The 20,394-nt window shown below is 37.5% G+C and overlaps 1 protein-coding gene across 16 annotated transcripts in view; it reads left to right on the top strand.

Annotated features, from left to right (window-relative positions):
* ATP9B (ATPase phospholipid transporting 9B) overlaps nt 1-20,394 on the top strand; it is a 175,229-nt gene that overhangs the window by 143,017 nt on the left and 11,818 nt on the right. For 4 of the 16 annotated variants that reach the window (XM_087765007.1, XM_087765000.1, XM_087765024.1 and 1 more), the window contains 11 exons: nt 5,172-5,333; nt 6,819-6,911; nt 8,148-8,231; nt 8,737-8,907; nt 11,779-11,877; nt 14,409-14,498; nt 14,969-15,113; nt 15,447-15,511; nt 15,965-16,120; nt 16,274-16,338; nt 17,546-17,654. In XM_087765007.1, coding sequence (XP_087621133.1) covers nt 5,172-5,333; nt 6,819-6,911; nt 8,148-8,231; nt 8,737-8,907; nt 11,779-11,877; nt 14,409-14,498; nt 14,969-15,113; nt 15,447-15,511; nt 15,965-16,120; nt 16,274-16,338; nt 17,546-17,654 — 1,239 coding nt within the window. Of the gene's footprint in view, nt 1-5,171; nt 5,334-6,818; nt 6,912-8,147; nt 8,232-8,736; nt 8,908-11,778; nt 11,878-14,408; nt 14,499-14,968; nt 15,114-15,446; nt 15,512-15,964; nt 16,121-16,273; nt 16,339-17,545; nt 17,655-17,741; nt 18,064-18,089; nt 19,574-19,621; nt 19,820-20,394 lie in introns of those variants that run through there. The other 12 variants (XR_015706405.1, XR_015706408.1, XM_087765053.1 and 9 more) reach the window with 12 other exon arrangements.

The following is a 20,394-nucleotide window of genomic DNA, read 5'->3' on the forward strand; positions in this document are numbered from 1 at the left end:
CCATGATGGAAACCAGAGACAGTCAAGAGTATAGATTGTGGTACGGGTCTGTGGTGGTGAGGCACGTCTGAATTCAAGCCAAGAAGTCAAATCATTAAGTCAGGATCAGGTCCTGAGACAGTAACCAGCATTAGCCACAGTCTGGTGATTGCAAGGAAAGTTCATGGCAGTGAGGCAGGTCCGAAGTCAGGAGGTCATGTCTGCCTATCAGGGCCGGGTCAGCAGGGTACGTGGCCAAGTGTGGGCATAGCTGCAATGTGACTGCAACGCAGCTCTTGCCGGACCAAGCCTGAGGGCCGAGTGCAAGGGGGAGGGCAGCCTCCATGAAGGCTTCTTCGAGCTGTTTCTTCATCACAGCTCTTAACAGTGGCCTTGAACGCTGCTGGTTAAACTCCTAGGAAGGAGGGTATGCTCAGGGCCTTGACAGCTTCAGCCTAAATAGGGTTTTGAATATTTTTTCATAGAAATACATTGCTATTCTGTCTTGGTTGATACAAGGTTATGTTTGAGTCAAGTAAGTATCCAATCTCTGTTTCAATTTACTCAAGCTAATAGTGGGGCGGGTGGTTGGGTGGTTTGGTTGTTTTTTCACTTCTGCTTTCTCTCTCAGAAAATTCTATTATAAAAAAAAAAATAATTAGTGGATTAGGTTCATAAGACCAGCTGAGTTCCAAACAGCCCAGAATTCTAAGGGAGTGGTAGTGGTACGACGGTTTGTATGTTGCAGTCCTGACTGATGTAGTATCTAAAGCAAGCAAAAACAGCCTTAGGGCAATTTTTTGGTCTTCTGCCAAGCAGTAACAGCCTTTTAGGATTTATCCAGTAACTGAAGGTCTTCAGGATTCAGCAGGGTGCTTCAAATGCCTCACTTTGTAGATTTATAACCCTATGTGCCCAAAGGCAAGGCGAGTTTCATTTTTTCGAGTGACCATATCAGATTTTTTTAACTGGGACTTCTTCATGCCATCGTACTTCTAAGATGACAAGTAACTAGAGGTAGTTATATTTTCCACAGAGCAAGGGGACTCAGTGTTGCAATTCCCCAAACTGAAAATTAGTAAGATAGCTGGGTGATATGTGATATTTCCTGTTGGTCTAGAGGAAGCTAAGGAAGATGTTAATCTGAGAGGGAATGAGAGTGCCCTTCCTTGTGTAAGTTATTCACCCTCACAGGGAAAGGTCAGGAGAATTCAGAGATGGGTTTTGAGTGAGTTGGGCTATGTAAGGAACAGTCCTGTATATACTGATTGAATGGCCTAAAGCCATCTAACACCACTCCAGAGAGAAGCAACCTCCTGTTATGTGATAGGGCAGGGAGGTACTTAACTCTTTCATCCTCAGAGTTGAAAGTAAATAAAGATACGGCTGTTCCTTTAAATGTGGACAATCTCTTTCATCTTACATGTCAGCCTTAATTTTGACTATTGACTCGTGCTCAGCATTTTCTGCCACATAGTTATTTTCATTGGGGTTGTTAAATAGGAGTCATAGGCTAATAGGACTTACTGTAGAAGAGATTTTTTCCATTAAAAAAAAAAATGTTGGCACCATAGTTGAAAAAAATAATTTAGAATGTAATTGGTTTACAATAAAATTAAATATACTAAGGTTTTTCTGGCCTATCAATTTACATGCTTTCTAAAATGTTTTTGAATTGTTGATTAGTATTTCTTTTAGGTTAAAATCAGTCTAATATTCTAATTAAATATGTAGTTCTGAATCCACAACAGGAATAATGGTTTTGTGTTTGTTTGGGTTTTTTTTTTTCTGTGCTTGATGGGGTTTATGAAGTCCTTACCTATTTTATCAGTCACAAAACCTAAGCCTACTAGAGTCAGGAAAATGAATAGTTAACTGCATCATTGTCACATAACAACCTTGTGTACTTTGTGGAACTTTCTAGAAACTACCCAAGATGTTTATAAGCTGCTTGTTTTGATTTAGTTCTGCGAATGGACATTTCTAATCAAATGGGATGATTATGTCTTCAAAACATGGAATTAGTATGCAAGGCTGCCATGGTCTGTAACAGCAGTGCTTTTGAAGTTTCCCCTCTTCATGCCCCTCTCGAGATGCATACGTTCCTTAGGCAGCAGAGCTAGACACACTGTCCTCCTCGGTGAAGCTACTTCCACCTCCTGAGCTGGTACTGCTGTAGGTTACGTTGTGGGTCGCACAGTTACTGCTTGAGTTAAGAGAGTTTCCTTATGAAGTCTCTGAATTAGACTTTGAATGGAAATCTGTGCTGTGGTAATTGAAGAGTTTGATTTTTGGGACTGTGAACTACAGAAGCTCTGAGGGTCGGGTGATCTCTAGTGGAGAGACACTGCTGGCAGAGGCAACCAGAGCTCAGCAGCGGGCATGTGGTAAATAGAAACATCTGAAAGGTTTTGGGTAAGAAACACTAAAAAAGAAGTGTGTTTTAGTAGCTTTTGTCAGATCTGTTGCATTTCCATTTCATAATGCAAGTATTTGCTACCTTCATTCCTAATTTGGAAGTTGCTACTTTGACCTTGTCATGCGAGAGGTGGATAGCTGTCTTTACCCTTTGGATTGCTACTGAGGAGGAAGACAACTTAGAAACCAGAGCAGCTCTCTTTGACTCCACCTACATATTACCTGTCCTGGGAACACTACACAGTGGGTTCAGGTGCACACCTGTGTCTCAGTAGTGGAAGGACGCTGTATCTACCAATGTACTTCTGTCTCCCAGGCAGCCAGTTTCCATAGAAGGGAAGCTTGGTGATGAGCCAGACAAGATCCACAAAATATTCAAGTAAGTCCCTAACCTGGGTTCAGGAAACTTGACACATTTCATCTGTGCATGCTAGGAAATTAATGGTTATCAGCAAATAAATATTATAATCAGAATGGATTTTTTTAAAGCAAAATGGTAGCATCACCAGCGAAGACTTTTGTGCTTGTCCAACCTTTGATTCCTTTATCTGACTCCATGCAATATGTCAGGCTCTGTAGAAGCCACAGCTGCTGTGTTTACCTGGCATTCTAGGGGTTCTTGATGTATGCAGACTAGATTGCAAGACCGTTGTAATGTAAGGGGTCAGAAACATATTGAAGAGAAGAGAATATCCTCCTAGAAGGGAAACCTCAAGAAGAGAGACTTACCTAAGAATCCTTTTTCTGAACTTGGTATAGCCAGCCATTCAGTATATGTTTATTTGTTAAGATTTATAGTTTAGATTTTCATGCCATTTGTAAAATACTTTTTTTTTTTTAATTTGTATATTCTAAAAGCTTCAGATATTTAATGGTAAGGTCTGGCTATGTTGTTCTAAATGCTGTTAAGGTCTAGCTGTTCTGATTCATTCTGAATGACAAGAGTCAAACTTAATGTCTCACTCTCAAGTTTGTTCAGTTGCCTTTTAGACATCTGTGACTCATGAGCCTTATTGACTATTTCTGCTATGGTTTTTGCACTGATCAGTTTAAAAGAAAAAAAAAATATATGCAGTTGTGTGTAGGCCAGGTATAAGAATCCAAAAGGACTGTGCTGCAAAATGCTAATTCAAATGGTAGGTGAAGCCAAGCATAAACGAAATAATAAACAGATGTGAGTCACCAAATATAGAACACTTAAGTCCTAACTGCAAAGGGACACAAATGAGATGATAGGGTATTAGTAGAAAGATGCAATTTACAGGTCAGAATGTAATAGTAACCTTTCACTGTGAAAATTGAAAATTAACCTTGGGAGTATTGGATCATTTACAGCTTATATGGTACTTTTATCGAAGAAGAAAAATCTCTAAAAAGACTTCCTGTGATTGTCAAGATTTTAAAATGGTGCTTTTCAAAACGTGTTGTTTTCTCTTCTGTAACTGCATCTTGCTGTATTTTCATTTAGTGATGCCTACACAGGTGGCACTATGGGGGTTTCTTAGAGGTTCACACTTTTTTTTTTTTTCAAATTTTAAATCTTCATAGAAGCTATGGTGATTTACTTGCTTTCGGTGAAATTCTTAGTGAGCATTAGTCATTGTGTCCGTTGAACTTACCTAGGGATTTTACTAGTAGCATGTCATTTATCAAGACTTCTTGATTTTTATTTTTTTCATCTTACCTGAGATTAACAGCAGAGGCAGGTTCCATAAAAGTCATGTGAACTTCATTACAATTACCTTTCTAGTCATTTAAACATCTGGTTTCCAATAATGAGTAGCATTTGGAAAAATAAAAATAGAACTGAGAAGGAGAATTTTTTTTATCAGAAACCTCCCATTCAGATATGGAATATGACTTGTATATAAACTAACAGTAAGGCAGTTTTCCTAAAGTATTAATTTTTTTAAGGAATAAACCACACGGTGGTGGTGATAGAAAAATATCTAGTGCATTATTTAAAGTGTAACATAGAAGAAAGTAGAAGCTAGATGCCATGCACTTTACAGCAGCAAAATTAAAAAAAAAAAAGTGGATCTCTAATGCATGCATTTAAGATGCCATGTAGTGATAGCTGATAGTGATTATTGTATAATGTACCATTTCTGGGTTTGTAAAAGGGACTTTCACAAGCGTGTTTGTGGGATGCAGTGTTGTAAGCTTGGTTTCCATCTCATTTGATATGGTAAGAACTCAATTATGTTACTGTTGAAACAAAGTAATAAAATGATGCAAGTGAACAAAGTAAGCTAAAAATAAGATCCTTTACTTATCTATTTACTACATATTACAGTGTCTCAGCTTGCATGTAATTGTAGATCTAATAAAATGTTTTATATGGAAATACGCCCAGAATCTTTTACTTACCTAGCAGTGTCTTTGGTACAGAAATTGTGTTCTTGTTTTGCATAATTTCTACTGGACGCCCTTTAAGTATTGTTGAATATATATCTGTTTTGGTTTTTTTCTTTTATTAGAACTGTTATTTCTGAACAATATATTCTAAATACCTCATTTGCAGGAATAAGTTCAATTAAGTTTTTATATTCTTCATAAGAATTTTTGTAAGCTTTCTGAAGGAAAATACTCATTTGATCTATTAAGATTTTGTACTCGGTCTACTGCTATTCACATTTTTTTTTCCTAGATTCTTGGAAGAGTTTAGACTTTTACCCTAGCAACAGTTGTTTGGCTTTAGCCTAATTTATATCAGAGTATAATAGACCTTTCACACTTTAAACATGTCTCTTTTTTCCTTTTTCTTTCTTTAGGTAGCTCTGGTGCAGTGGACGGAGAGCGTCGGTCTCACTCTGGTTAACAGGGATTTGACCTCCATGCAGCTGAAGACCCCTGGTGGACACATTCTGACGTACTATATTCTGCAGATCTTTCCGTTCACTTCTGAGAGCAAGCGCATGGGGATCATAGTTAGGGTAATGTTGGGGGTGTTCTGGATCTTGGGTTTTACTTCTAAAAAATGTTTTTACTGAATGTTTATTTTTATAAAATTTCATAGAAACTTGATCCTTTAGGGAATGTATTTCACAAGATTTTCAAATAGAAAGTATACCTTTGACACAGGTACACATGAAATACTAGGCAAGCAATTGTAGAAGAATCAAGTTAACCTGATGTTGCAGAGAGCTCTGTAAAGAACAAACTCTTCTCTTACATAGGAACATGTTAATTTCACTGCTTCACGCTTAGCCTCTGATGCTGCAAGTTGCCTTTAAGCCTCTGTTTTTACTTTTCCATTTCTTTCTTTCATACAAAATATGTTGCCTCTTCAAGGAATAAATTAATGGCTGGAATTTCTTACAATAGTAGTTAGCATCTTTCTATACTACTCGTGCTTCTGCTTTTCCAGAGCCAGTATTGATGTCTGAACTGGCGTGCATGCACAGCACAGCCCACAGGGTCTAAGATTTGTAAGTGCTTAGCTGTCTCCTAGATGCCCAGTTGGGAGCATAGTAATGATCATTAAAACCTCAGATGAAAGGAAGCCACAACACCATACTAAAAGGAAGGTTTAAACCTCTGCGAACATTAAGCTGTCCATGCCACATACATCTCTCCCTACCTAAAATCAGACACTGTAGCACAACAGCATCAGACAACATTGTTAGATGATTAGATCAGTGCCAAGTCCCAGTTAAATAGGTGTCAAACTTATCCCATTTTTTATTTGCCCATGATGACAAGCTAGGCATGCCATCAGCCTTAGGCAAGGATACTTCAGGCAGAATATGTGCATGCTCAGGTCTGGAGAGACCTTGGCAAGTCTGTATTTCATCAGGTGAGATTGGCACTAAAAGCCCGTTTAACAGTGACATATTCAGAGATATTCTAAGCTTGCAGATCAGGCTAATCCATTCCTTCTGCAACAGACCATACCTCAAAAACTCCTGATTTGGATTGTATTTACCTGTGTCTGAATTATCTGCATATGCAATGAATGTTTCATTAAAACATCTGTAACAAACATTTACACTAAGTTATTTGTAAATTTTTAATTACTTCACTATTTCAGCAATACAGAGCAAACTTTCTGTTGTGGGTTAGATAGTATATGCCACCAAAGAAACAAAATAGTAGTTAGAGGGGGCATAACATTAATATTTTAAAAATTAGACAGGCAGTTTCAGGATGCTGAGATTCTGTTACTCACATTGACTTCAGTTAAAACTGATCCTCTTATATGAGAAAGTAGGGATTCCATCTGGATGGAATCAGAGATGATGTTGAAAGTAGTAACATCCAATAATAAAACTTACTCACCTCTTGGCAAGGTACTTCATCTTTCATAAATGATAATCCATTGACTACTTCAAAAGACAATTAGATTATTCGTAGGTAATTGTTTTGACTGTATAAACAGATTTTTCCCCCCCCCCTCTATTTCTTTTGTAAAATTTTAGGATGAATCTTCAGGAGAAATTACATTTTACATGAAGGGTGCAGATGTTGCAATGTCCACTATTGTACAGTACAATGACTGGTTAGAAGAAGAGGTAAGAAACAAAGTAAAAATTTATAAAAATTAAAATTTTGTAAAAACTAAACATTTAAAATCAAAATATCAGGTATTATTGGAATAGGTTTAAAGGAAAACCTGAGCCAATGCAGTAATGGGGTTTGAAGTTCAGTTACATATATCCTGAATGGGTTTTAAGGGATTGGAATTCTTTTTATTTCTTGAATAACCCACAGGAAAAGCAAAGCCAGTAGTCATAGCAGAACACATTCCTACTTAAAACAAGGAAATTTGCTTTTCATTGACTGACATTTCACATAAAACCTAATTACCTCTGAGAAGTATTCTTCTATAAATCTATTTATCATGTAATGCCCTTGTTTTATCAAATTCTGCAGTGAGGTATGATTATGAATTAAGAAGTTTTAATAAGGGTTGCAGCCAAATTGAAATAGTTTTTTGCCATGTTCATTAAATTTAACATAAAAGAAAAATTTAAATAATACATATTTATATATATTTATATAAATAATATAAAATTTAATATAAAATAGCTAGTGACTGAATTTCAAAACTGATTAATCTTTTTCACTGTGTAACTCTAGTAGGTACCAGCAGTCATCTTATTTTGACCCTACATGGAGACAATATGTTAATACAATGATTACACCATGTATGTTCATAATGGTATTGGCAATATGAATCAATATCTGCTGCAGGGCAGTTTGATTTATTTGGGGACATGAATAAATTAAACTCCCTCAAGACCTAGCAAAATGTCATAAAAATTACTTTTGGCGATAATGATGCACAATTAATTGTAAAATACTTGTTTAATTTATTTAGCTTTATGAGGTCAAATCAATAAGTGTTTTGCACTGGACAGCCTTGTTTTTCATTAAGACATGCTATTCCATGGCTATTTTTAATGTGTAGATATTTTTCTGATAAGAGGTATATTCAGTGGAAAAAGAAAATGTAGCTCTGTTACGTGCCTTAAAAATAGTTTTAATTTATTTTAAGGCTTCAACCTAAAAGAGATTTTCTTCAAGCTAGGAGAGGAAATCTAACTGGCTTACCAATAGCATGCCACTTCATTTGGGGGGCCTGAAGTATAATTGCTTTTTATTCTGTTTGTGGCTTCGCCAAAATAATCTAAGAGTTAATGAAACACCAAAAGTTACAGTACAGATATCCTCTGTTAGCATATAGTATAAAATGTGTACATACGGTTGAATATTTACATAACTGTTCTCTGGTTTTGTCCATTTAGTGTGGTAATATGGCACGAGAAGGACTGCGTACGCTGGTTGTTGCCAAAAAATCACTGACTGAAGAACAGTATCAAGATTTTGAGGTATGAAGGGACAGAGCGATCTTGTGCTTCACCATATTTAGTTACTTCAAGGGGAACATCCCTCTTTTTTTATTCTGTTAAGATGGCAAAAAAGATGATTCATATTTAAAATATCAATAGTTGAGGTATGGCACACAATCTGTTAGAGATTTATTATGTGACTGGACAATGTTTTCCCAGAAGCTAGCATAATGTTAATTCCGTAGCTTCCGCATGACCTAAAAAAATCTACTTGTTCTCAAAGATAAGGGCAGTTCCTGCTTAGATGCTGTGATGCCTAATTCTTAACAGCTCTTCAGAAGGCATTCTCTTGAGGTGATTTGTCAGAAAAAACATGTATAACATTGGGTGTAAAGTAAAACTTGCTCTTTTAATCTTGTTCTTCATTAAAGATATTTAAAGACAAACATTTAGCCTAGTGAATTCATATTATAACTGATTGGTAGACTGAATGTATACTTTGAGTCATAGCAAACTCTAAGTGGTTTTGTGTTTGTGCAAACAGAGTCGATATAACCAAGCAAAGTTAAGTATACATGATAGAAACCTGAAGGTTGCTGCTGTTGTAGAGAGTTTGGAGCGAGAAATGGAATTGCTGTGTCTCACTGGAGTAGAAGATCAGCTGCAAGCAGATGTTAGACCAACTCTAGAGATGCTAAGAAATGCTGGAATAAAGGTACTAAATGCATACTGCTGACATAACAGGTTATCATTTATTAACTTTTTTTAACAAAGCATGAATTATATTTGTCTATATTCATGTTCATTCAAAGTAAGAAATATGCCAAGTCCTAACCACATTCTGGGCATGAGGTAGCAGAAACAAACAAGACGTTGTGTGCAAAGTTCTCTCGTTCACCACAGGTTTCATTCATCTTAAGCTTACTACTGTAGGAAAACTAGCCATGGATAAATGTATGTGACTCCCAATCATTTACCCCCTGACTGTCTACAGTAAACTGGCCTAGCTGACACTAAATGAGTTTGGCACAAGATTCGTATGATACCAATGTTTTCAGGCTCGGCACTCACGAGAAGTCTCAGCAAAGATCAAAAGGTGAATTGTTTGAACTAGAATTCAGAACCGCCCTTGGAGTTTGTTCAAGTCATGTTAAAGGGACAGGGTCAAAAGTTTTGCACAAGAGTTTGTGCTGTGTTTTGTTCGTAGGTAGGCTATGCTAGACAGCTGTCAATTGTACATTTAGAAGTAACACATTTATTTGAAAGAGGGTTTGAAGTAAAGATATAAGCACTATCTGAGGGGAGTGGGCAAGATTATATACATTTTGCTTGACGCAGAGAGTCAAACTCTGCACAGAAAAGGTGTGTTTACTTTGCATTGGTTAAACTGAATCAGATACAATGGGGTTTTTTTAGCCTGAGAAGGAGGGTAAGTTATTTTACTTCGCAGCAAGCATGGGAAATCTCCCTTTGCATGAGAGAGGAGCGGGAGTGCATGGAGCTCTGTCTTGGGACAAACGATGAGCCAGTTGAGAATTTATGGGTTAGAATTAGTGGGCAGACCAATGTGGACAACATTATGGTGAGTGTCTGCTACAGACTGCCTGATCAAGAAGCAGTAGAAGAGGCCTTCTTCAGACAACTGGAAGAAGCCTCACATTTGCACATGCTGGTCCTTGTGCTGGACTTCAACTACTCCAGTATCTGCTGGAAGGGCAACACAGGAGGGCACAAGCAAACCAGGAGAATTTTGGAGTGCAATGACAATAATTTCCTGGCACAGGTGATAAAGGAGTCAACAAGGAGAGATGCTCTACTAGTCTTCATACTAACAAACAAGGAGAAACTGGTCAGGGATGTGAAAGCAGGGTGAGGGGATGGCCTTGGCAACCTACAGTAGTCATGAGAGGGTGAAGTTCAGCAGGCTCAGGAGGATCTTATTAATGTCTATAAATCCCTGAAGGGAAGGTGCAAAGAGGACAGGCCTAGGCCGTTATCAGTGGTGCACGGTGAAAGCATAACAGGCAACGGATGCAAACTGAAATAAAGGAAGTTCCACTTGAATATAAGAAGAAAATTTTTTACTGTGAGTGTGTTCAAACACTGGAGCAGGTCTCCCAGAGAGTTTGTGGAGACTCCATCCTTGGAGATGTTCAAAACTGTCTTGACGTGGTCCTGAGCAGCCTGCTGTAGTTGACCCTACTTTGAGCAGGGGAGTTGGACTAGATAATCTCCAGAGGCCCCTTCCCATGTCTGCTATTTTGTTATTCTGTTTTTAATTAATCCCTGTTGCCCAAAGGCTTTCAGGTGAATTAGCTGGTAATGCAGTGGTGTGCACAATTAGAAAAATATATGTATGAATTAAAGCTTTATCATTGCATCAAATTTCTTTTTAGTACGGTGTGACTAGTGCAAAGTACTTATATATTAGGACTTCATGTATAGTATTTTCTCATTTGTTCTTGATATTTCTTCTATATGTGGTCACTTCTGACTGTTAGGTATGTCCTGCTACAAATAGGAATAGAACAGTGGGACAGTTTTTAGGGTGGTTTGTTTTTTGGTGTTTTTTTGGTTTTTTTAAATGATTAGTTCTAGGATTTCAGAGCATTAAAGCTGTTCTGGCTTTAATTACAACAACATTGTAGTAGGCTGGAAACACAATAGTAGCTGTAGATAGGTCATAAAAATTATAGATTACTCAGTTACTGATGAGAAAACATGAGTCTTTTGTCCATTCATTGACCCATATAGACACTAATGAAAAGGATCTTACCTGAGATGTACAGAAAAAAGAGGGAGACAGAGGCTTACAATTTAATAAAATTGCAACTGTTAACTTAGTAACTATCCGGTAATAACTCCTCCAGCTTAAGTCATTCTTCCTGTGTGGTCTGTTCTATTTGGTCTAGGGCTAATGGTATTTCATCCAGATGTCCTTCAGCTTTCTTGGTGTTAAGGAGCTCAGGGGGAGAGAGCTGTCTCACTTTAAGAACAGATGTATCTTCAACCTTATTCCATAAACTTTAATGCCTTCACCCAAGTTCTGTGTGGTCAGTGGGCAGGATCTCTTCGGAGCATTGGGACTGTAGCTCTTCCTTCAGGATATGCTGTCTCATTGCTTGGCTGCTGCTTTCTGATAGATTCTCACTAGGATCACAGACTGTTGTGTCGCATCGTTTTGCTGACAAATGTTATCCCTTTGGTAGTTGTCTGCATCCTCACTCTTTTGATCAAGGTAGTATCAGGGCCATAGGGAAAGGCTTTCATGCTTTCCCTGCTGTTCAGCTATGCCAGTGGGTTTCCCCAGAGTTTCACCTTGTCTTCGTGTAAATTGAGTCATTGGCCCTTGTGAGAAGGGAAGGGGAATGGAGCTGCCTGAAGTAAAGACAGTTCTTTTCTGCTTTGTGTGTTGTTGCAGTAAAAACTGCTCATTAATTTCAATTAAAAATGCACATATCAGTACACTTTCTCTGGTAATCTAATCCCAAAAGGTACCAGAAAAATGCTGGAGAGAGATGTCATTTAGATTTGGAGAACAGACACATTAATGTCCAATGGAGTAAACTTTTACATTACTTTGCAGATATGGATGTTAACAGGAGATAAACTGGAGACAGCAACTTGCATTGCGAAAAGTTCTCACTTAGTGTCTAGGACTCAAGATATTCACATTTTCAGACCTGTAAGTATAGTTCTAACTTTTTTGTTGGTTCATCAAAGGACAGCTAATAACAATGTTCCTTTATTTGAGTAGTAGCTGGCTGCTTGTTGAAAATCGATGGGTTATTGTACTGAGTATCATAATACTGGTCAAGAGAGCAGTACTTAGGTTGTTATTCAGGGTTGTAGAATTACAAAGCATTGCTTCTGTTTAAGGGTGCTTGTTTCTAGATTTGTTGATATGCTACAGAAATGTTTGTAGCCATGTTTGGGTTACCCAGGTTCAACATGTGTTTTACACTCTTCACTTATAGAATGGACATAGTAAGGTACCTCTGAATAATGATGGAGAGGGGTCTGTGTGAGGTGCTGAGCCAGTAGGAAAGAGTGTCCAGGAATTTAGGCTATCTGAATGTGGTTCTTCCTTGTTCTAGCATTTTCATTAATAGAACTCTTTAGACTCAAGCAGAGTTAATCCTGAATTAAACTGTGGTGCCAACGTCCTCTGTATAGAAGTCTTTCAAATCAGTATGAGAAAATTCTAATTTTTTTTATATCGTGATATATATTTGCATTTTATTAACAGACTGTTTAAGATAATTGTTAGAAAGGTAAACAGAATATCTTTTTCTATACATTTTGGTTATATTTGCACAGCATCAACTCTACTGAAGCCAAACAAAAATAGATTTTCCAGACATTGATTGATGCTGTGTGATCAGACATAATATGTCTGTGTTTGTTCTAAATGAACCACTTGCACCTACAGAAATAATTATATGAATATAATTTACATGTAAATGTAGTTTCTTCTGAAGCATCAGAATGGCAAATTAGGCCCTGCAGACTACTATTTGCAATTAAATTATTAATGCTTCTGATGAAACTTCAGATCAATTTTTGTTGACCTTTCCATGTTGTAACACCACAAATTAAGTCTTCCTGAGCAAAATCTATTCAGTTGAGTCAGATTTTTATTTTCATTACCTTGACTGGTAATAAGAGATCAGCATAAAACTGTGCTAACTTAGAGTATGTAAAGTTTTAAATTAGTTAGAAAATGGATTTATATAGAATTATTTCTGTGGCTGTATTTGTTGCAAAGAAATAACTACTGGATTAATGTAAGAAAATACCAAGCACTCTAACACTTCTATTTAGTTATAAATTAGTAAATAAAAAATTATTTACTACTTTGGCTTCCCAAAAAGATGCATTTTGTTTTTAACACTCTTCCTTTTTATTCTTAGAAGTCTCAGCTTCTCTATTTTGTAATGAAATTAACATATATATTGTTCTAGATGTATTTACAAATTAAAAAAGAATACCTCTGTTAGGTGAAAGGTAGAACAGAGAGGGCAGTTACTGCTCATCAGTGTGCGCCAAGTGCTGACATCTCTTAATCTCTGTAATGCAGAAATATTATAATGGACCAATGCAATCTGGGGTTCCCAACAGCTGGCAGACAAGGAGCGTTCTCTTTACATGTTTAATTGTGGGAAAGGAGGAAAGAAATTCTGAATTGAGGCATGTGTATGTTTTTTTCTGTTTGCAGATGCTTTTTAATGTAACTCAAATTTTATGTGTAGTAGAGCCCATCTGGAGGGAGAAATGTCTTTGGCCTGCATCTGATTCTGGGTAATAGTGGGCCAAAGACAAAACTTCATGTTCAGTGTAATTAAGACTCACATATTTTCAAAGTTATTTAATCAAAGTGCTGACAGAGCCAAAATTAGAAGCATAATCAGAGTTTGTGTTTTATTCTGTGCTTGGAACTGTCTCTTGCGTGGTAGATCTAAAATACATTGATCTTTTATTTGGGGGGGGGGGGAGAACCAAAACTGCCAATCTTCTCAAAATCTGGTTATAATTTAAATTTTTCATGTTCTGTGTTCTAGCTCAAAACCTTCCAAAATCCATTTGGTAACCTTTGACCATTTTTTGCATTTCACAGCTGGGCCTTTCTGAAACAATAATTGTGTAAATAAAAAAAAAAAAAATCCATGATGTAGTTCTTTTGTATTATTGCACTTGATCCTGCTTGCATACTCATGCAAGATCCAAAAGGATTAGTACTAGCGAGCGTTTTTATGTGCCTTTTGAAATCTGGGTCTACTTATCCAAACTGAAGGAACTATTAATATGAATATTTTGCATTATTCTAAGAACATGTTTAACTGGTTGATAAAGAAAAGTTTTGGGGTTTGCTTGGTTTTTTGTCTATTTTTTTCTCTAGCCCTGCCAAGATGGAAAGATTGAGGTCAGCTTGAACTTAAGATATTTTAATGTAATTAATTCATTAATTTTTTAACCCTGGTCTACTTTGGTGAGGAACCAGTTAAGCTGACTACACAGATTTTCCTTGTTTGAGGATTACTTTTTCACTCCATAAGATTGGAGGCTTGTAGTCACATCCCATGGGTATTGGGCTTGCACTGGGATAAAAGTTGAAAAACCAAGGCCTTCTGGGTATGAGTTCTCAACCTGATTTATTTAGGCAGGGTTTTTTAAAGAATGTAACAAAATCTTTTAAGCAGGTGTTTTTTATTGAAGGTTACCACTCGAGGAGAGGCTCACTTAGAACTAAATGCCTTTAGGAGGAAGCATGACTGTGCCTTGGTGATATCTGGGGACTCACTTGAGGTAAGAACTTGGTTTCTGTCAAATTACATTTATCGATATACTTATGTTCAGGAAGTAAAGTATCGGGGTCGTCATGCTCTTAAATTTTTTTCCAACATTTGCCCATACTTGAAGTTGTCCTTAGAGATACTTTTGTTTTTCACTGAGTGCTTATCAGAGGATGTATATTCTAGATGGGCGAATATTATTGGTTCTATAGTCTCCTGTATGGTAACAGAATGGGATTTGTATGCAGCATGCTTTAGTATTGCCTCTTCTATTAACCCCAAAGCATGTTGGCTCTCTAAATGAAAGAGAATGTCAGTTTAAAATAATAAAGCCACAGTCAGGAGAATGTGGCTTTCTCCTCCTAGATGGATGTTGTGCAAGCAAAACTTCATAAAAGAATTCTTTATACTGTGTTTTTTGTGTTAGACTACATGTAGTAGTATTTAATCGTAAGTAAATGCTAGTGTATTTTTTTCCCTTAGGTTTGTCTGAAGTATTATGAGCATGAATTTGTAGAGTTGGCTTGTCAGTGTCCTGCTGTAGTGTGCTGCCGGTGTTCTCCCACCCAAAAAGCTCATATTGTGAAACTGTTACAGCACCACACTGGAAAACGCACGTGTGCAATAGGTAACTGTTGGCACGTTCTTCATTTGCAGTAGCTAAAATCCATAATAAACTTAAGCAGTAGATGGCACCATTGAGAAACAGTTGAAACAAAACCAAGGCGACTTCTTTATCAACAGCCAAGTATTATGTAGCTGTAGCAGAAAATGCCACTCCATGAGAAAGGTGTGGTTATCTTCTTTATTCCACAGGAAAAAGTCTTGATTTCTGAAGTAATTAATCATGATCCATAGATTATTTGTAAGAATTTAAAGGTATATAATAGGTTTCTAAAATATTGTAAGGTCAGGAGAGTAAAACCTCTGAAGAGCTGAATATTGCAGTGACATTTTCCAGGTGATGGAGGAAATGATGTCAGCATGATCCAAGCAGCAGACTGTGGAATTGGAATTGAAGGCAAGGTAATGTTAACAGTTTCATTGTCAAATATGTGCCACGTAGTAGTATAGTAACATGGGATTAGAAGCTTTATTCTTAAACAGTAGTGAATTGATCATTTCTAATTAAAGTATGCTGTAAGATGATAAAAATGTTTAGTCTTTGAACTAATATTTTCTTTGCTTCTATGTCCTCTGCTTTATGTTTTTAAATATAAAAAGCAAAGCAGAAAACACTATAGTTATTTCTTTGTTGCATTTACCTGAAAGAACCAGGATAGGTGATTAAATTTATTTGTTACAGCCCCTGCATCTTAGAATATGCACAAAAAATTGTCCTTTGTGTCTCTTGCAGGGTTGATTTCTGAGGTGGGAGAAAACTTGACTTTTAAAATTAATTATCACTTAGAATTTTGAAATTTGAAACACATCTTTTTACACTTGGCTTCATATTTGGAATATTTTGGTTTGTTCTAGGAAGGAAAACAAGCTTCCCTAGCAGCTGACTTTTCTATCACTCAGTTTAAACATATAGGTAGGCTGCTGATGGTACATGGTCGAAACAGTTACAAAAGATCAGCAGCACTTGGTCAATTTGTCATGCACCGAGGCCTTATTATTTCAACTATGCAGGTATTTAAAACTTTGTTTTCTGAATAAAAACACTATGTCTGTCTTTGAAATGTCAGAAAATCTTAATCAACCAGTATTGTTAATTTTTTCTTTATTGTAATGTTTTGTATATAGAATTATATTAAATATATATAATTATCTGCTTTTTTGTAGGCTGTATTTTCATCAGTCTTCTATTTTGCATCTGTTCCCTTGTACCAAGGATTCCTAATGGTAGGGTAAGTCAAAACTAACAGTTACGATATCTGGTAATAAATATAGCAAACTAACTTGTTAAATAACATCATGTAGTTGGTGTCTGCCACGTTTTTCATACATTTATCACTGGAATGCTACCAAAACCTGGAATGAGTCGCGAAGTCAAGTCAAACTAGGTTGAATATGCACTGTATGAGGGGGGAGGCCTCATTATCAGTTCTCTGACGAGAGGGATCCGCATAGCCTTAGAAGAAGATACCATATAACCTTTTTCACATACGGGGTAAAAACAATAGAGGAAATCTCCCAGACCAGTTTCAACTGTTACACAGATACAAGCCTCAGTGAGAATCACAGATTTTTCTGTTAAAAATGGAGCTGAAGCTACTGACTATGAAATTTCCTCTGAGAGTGCGCTACCCAAGCCCGCCGCATAGATTTCAGTTCAGGTGAATGTATGCAGGATCAGGAGCACCCTGGTCTTCTTGCAGAAACTGCTTTAGTAACATGGTTCCCCAAGGCATACAGCTGAAGGAATTGCATATATTTGTGTTTGTCCCTGCTCTCTACCCCATCTGTCCTGAGACCTTCTTTTTATACTCCTTGTAAACAATAACAATTTAACTCAATAGTAACTTAAATCATAGTCAAATCAAGGTCTGATTATACCACAGTCTGCAGAGGCAAGCAGTAGACCTCTCCAAAATGTTTGTAAATAGTTGTGCTAAGTTTAGGAAAGTACATACTAAATTATACATCTGGCATGTGCATACTAAAATCCAAAACCACTTACAGAGCTGTTAAAACTTTTGTTCATCCACCTACCTATACCATGATGTCCGGAATATAGTGCTTGTTTTTTCTTCAGTTTTCATGCCATTGTCTGTGGATGAATTTATATGTCAGATCTTTGAACTGGTTGACCAAAGTGCACAGGGAGTATGGTAACAGGTGATAAGCTTGAGTGAGATATAGATGTATAGATATAGAGATACATATGAAAGAAATGTATTTACTGTTTTTGAATGTATAAAAGCTCTGTAACTTCTCACAACGGGCAGCTCTCAGAAGCACAAGAGCAGGTTGCATGTGTAAAGCCGTATTGGTAAGCTGCCTCAATACTGCGTAGAAGAACTAGTTTAATTCCACTTACAGAAAAAGAATAATTGAACTCAGTAGATCAGTTTAAAATCATATCATACAAAAGTGTACTTTCCTTTCACCTAGGTATGCAACCATATATACTATGTTTCCAGTCTTCTCTCTAGTATTGGATCAGGATGTGAAGCCAGAAATGGCATTGCTATATCCAGAACTTTATAAGGATCTCACAAAGGTATGAACGTCCTCAGTGCTCAGATATGAACAAATGCTGAAATCTCCAGTGTGCAAAACTGGGAATTCTTACAATCATTTTCTTAAGGTATTTCATACAAGACAGATGCACAACTAATGTCATGCTGACTTTTGAACTATGGAAATAATCCATAGTACGAAGTGTTCCACTCGGTTTTATTATTTGTTAATTCACCAATGGTTGGACTGATGAAATAATTCAAACATGAAGGTATGTTGATGTCAAAGTTGTTTTCAGTCTGGCCCCAGGATCTCTGATCTGGAGCTATTTATGCTTATTTTTTCACAGCTCCTTTTTCCTTTTTAACTGGAAGATTAATGTATAGATTCCCACCCCCAACCCTCAGAAATAACTACTGACCTCTCCAAAAGCTGACTTTCTTTAAATAACAGATATTGATAACTGCACTCTCAGTAAGTTTGCAGATAACACCAAGTTGGCCAGGAGTGTTGATCTGCTGGAGGGTGCAAAGTCTCTACAGAGGGACCCGGACAGGCTGGATTGATGGGCCGAGGCCAACTGTATGAGGTTCACCAAGGCTCAGTGCTGGGTCCTGCACTTGGGTCACAACAACCCCATGCAACGCTACAGGCTTGGGGAAGAGTGGCTGGAGAGCTGCCTGGTGGAAAAGGACCTGGGGGTGCTGGTTGACAGCCACCTGAACATGAGCCAGCAATGTGCCCAGGTGGACAGGAAGGCCTATAGCATCCTGGCTTGCATCAGAAATAGTGTGGCCAGCAGGACTAAGGAACTGATCGTCCCCTTGTACTCAGCACTGGTGAGGCCGCACCTCATATACTGTGTTCAGTTTTGGGCCCCTCACTACAAGAAGGACATTGAGGTGCTGGAGCGTGTCCAGAGGAGGACAACGAAGCAGGTGAAGGGTCTAGAGAACAAACGTTATAAGGAGCGGCTGAGGGAGCTGGGGTTGTTTAGTCTGGAGAAGAGGAGGCTGAGGGGAGACCTTATTGCTGTCTCCAACTACCTGAAAGGAGGTTGTAGTGAGGTGTGGGTCGGTCTCCTCTGCCAAGTAACAAGTGATAAGATGAGGAAATGGCCTCAAGCTGCACCAGGGGAAGTTTAGGTTGAATATTGGGGGAAACTTCTTCACTGAAAGGGTAGTCAGGCACTGGAACAAGCTGCCCAGGGAAGTGGTTGAGTCCCCATCCCTGGAGGTATTTAAAAGATGGGTAGATGTGGTGCTTAGGGACATGTTTTAATGGTGGACTTGGCAGTGCTAGGTTAACGGTCGGACTGGATGATCGTAAAGGTCTTGTCCAACCTAAACGATTCTATGATTCTAACTGCTATATGTTATCTGAATCATCTGTAGGTACTGCTTTCTGTGTATTTGCACATATGTGCAAACAATGAAGGTATATGATTTCTTTGCTGGCAAAAGTGAAACAAATCTCAAGATTCTGTTTTCATAAGTTTTTTGAAAAGTACTTCTCCATCTTAAACTGTCAACTAGAAAAGTTATGATCCAAGGCAGAAGCAGATAGTCTTTTTAGGGATAGCAGATTCTTTGAAGATGTGTCTAAAAGTGCAAAAGCAGACTGTAGTCGAAGAGGGTCCAAACTTTTCAGAGCCTTTGTCTTTTTAATTATATGAAATTAGCTATTAGCTATGTTAGTCTGGGAGAATTTTTTCTCATCTCTTGAAGATCTTAATTCTCCCTTTTTCCTCTTCAGAATCTTTAAAGTTTCTTTGTGAGATTTCAGCCTATGATTAATCTCAAAAAAGCATGGCCTTACACCTGCTAAAGGCAGTTGTAAGCTTGCCTGTGATAATCTGTTGAAGGAACTTGGAAGCATCTTGTTTTCAAAGATAGAAGTTAACCTGTACTCGGAAACTGCCCAGGATGGGTAGATGAATACAGGCTAAGTTTTTTGTTTAGGCTTAAATGACAGGTCTTGGAGATGCTGAATCACTCTCTTTCCCAGGTTATGTTGCACCTCTATGAATATTAAATAAGTAGAACCCAAATACTTCTCTTCAGAAGAAAAAAAAAAAAGAGAATGTGGAGGAACTGGAGAGTACACTTCAGTCCATTGTGTGGGGCAGATGATGATCAGTGAATGATTATGGATGAGTAGTACAAAAAGTTATTTGTGTGCTACATTTGCCTTCACTATTATAAGGTAATCTTATTGTGAGTGTTTATTACAAAAATTTATGATCATGCTGCCTTAGTCATGACACAATGAAGCCTACGTATTTCTGCACATCATTTTTTAAATTATGGACTCTAAATGCAAATCTCTACCAATGCTGTTCAGCTAGTGTTATTCAAACGTGTTGACATAGACTATAATTGTATACCTAGGAATTGGTTTCTTTTCTGGGATGTGCTAGTGATGAAAATGCTTTTTAGATTTTTAAAAGAATAAGATATATTGGCACAAGTCATCGACACACTTCCTTCGGTGCAAGAAGAGAAAATTAGCAAGGTTCAGAGAGACAGGTGTGGCCACATACCCTGGAGCACACACTGATTCAGTATTACTGTTCCTGGGGCTCCTACTGACTTCTAGCAGAAAAGCTGATGAAAATTTGTAAGGAAGTACAAGTAAGAGGGCTCCCTGCTTCCATCTGAAAATGATTCACAGCCTGCTGTGCACCATTCCCTAGAGGCTCAGGAGTGACTTACCCCTTCTAGTTCCATAAAGGTGAACCAAAACTCAAGCTCATTCTTATTTCACAAATCTTGCTAGTT

The sequence above is a fragment of the Nipponia nippon genome, unplaced genomic scaffold (assembly GCF_047370975.1).
Source record: "Nipponia nippon isolate SJK-2023a ecotype South Korea unplaced genomic scaffold, ASM4737097v1 scaffold_1, whole genome shotgun sequence".
Classification (NCBI taxonomy): Eukaryota; Metazoa; Chordata; class Aves; order Pelecaniformes; family Threskiornithidae; genus Nipponia; species Nipponia nippon.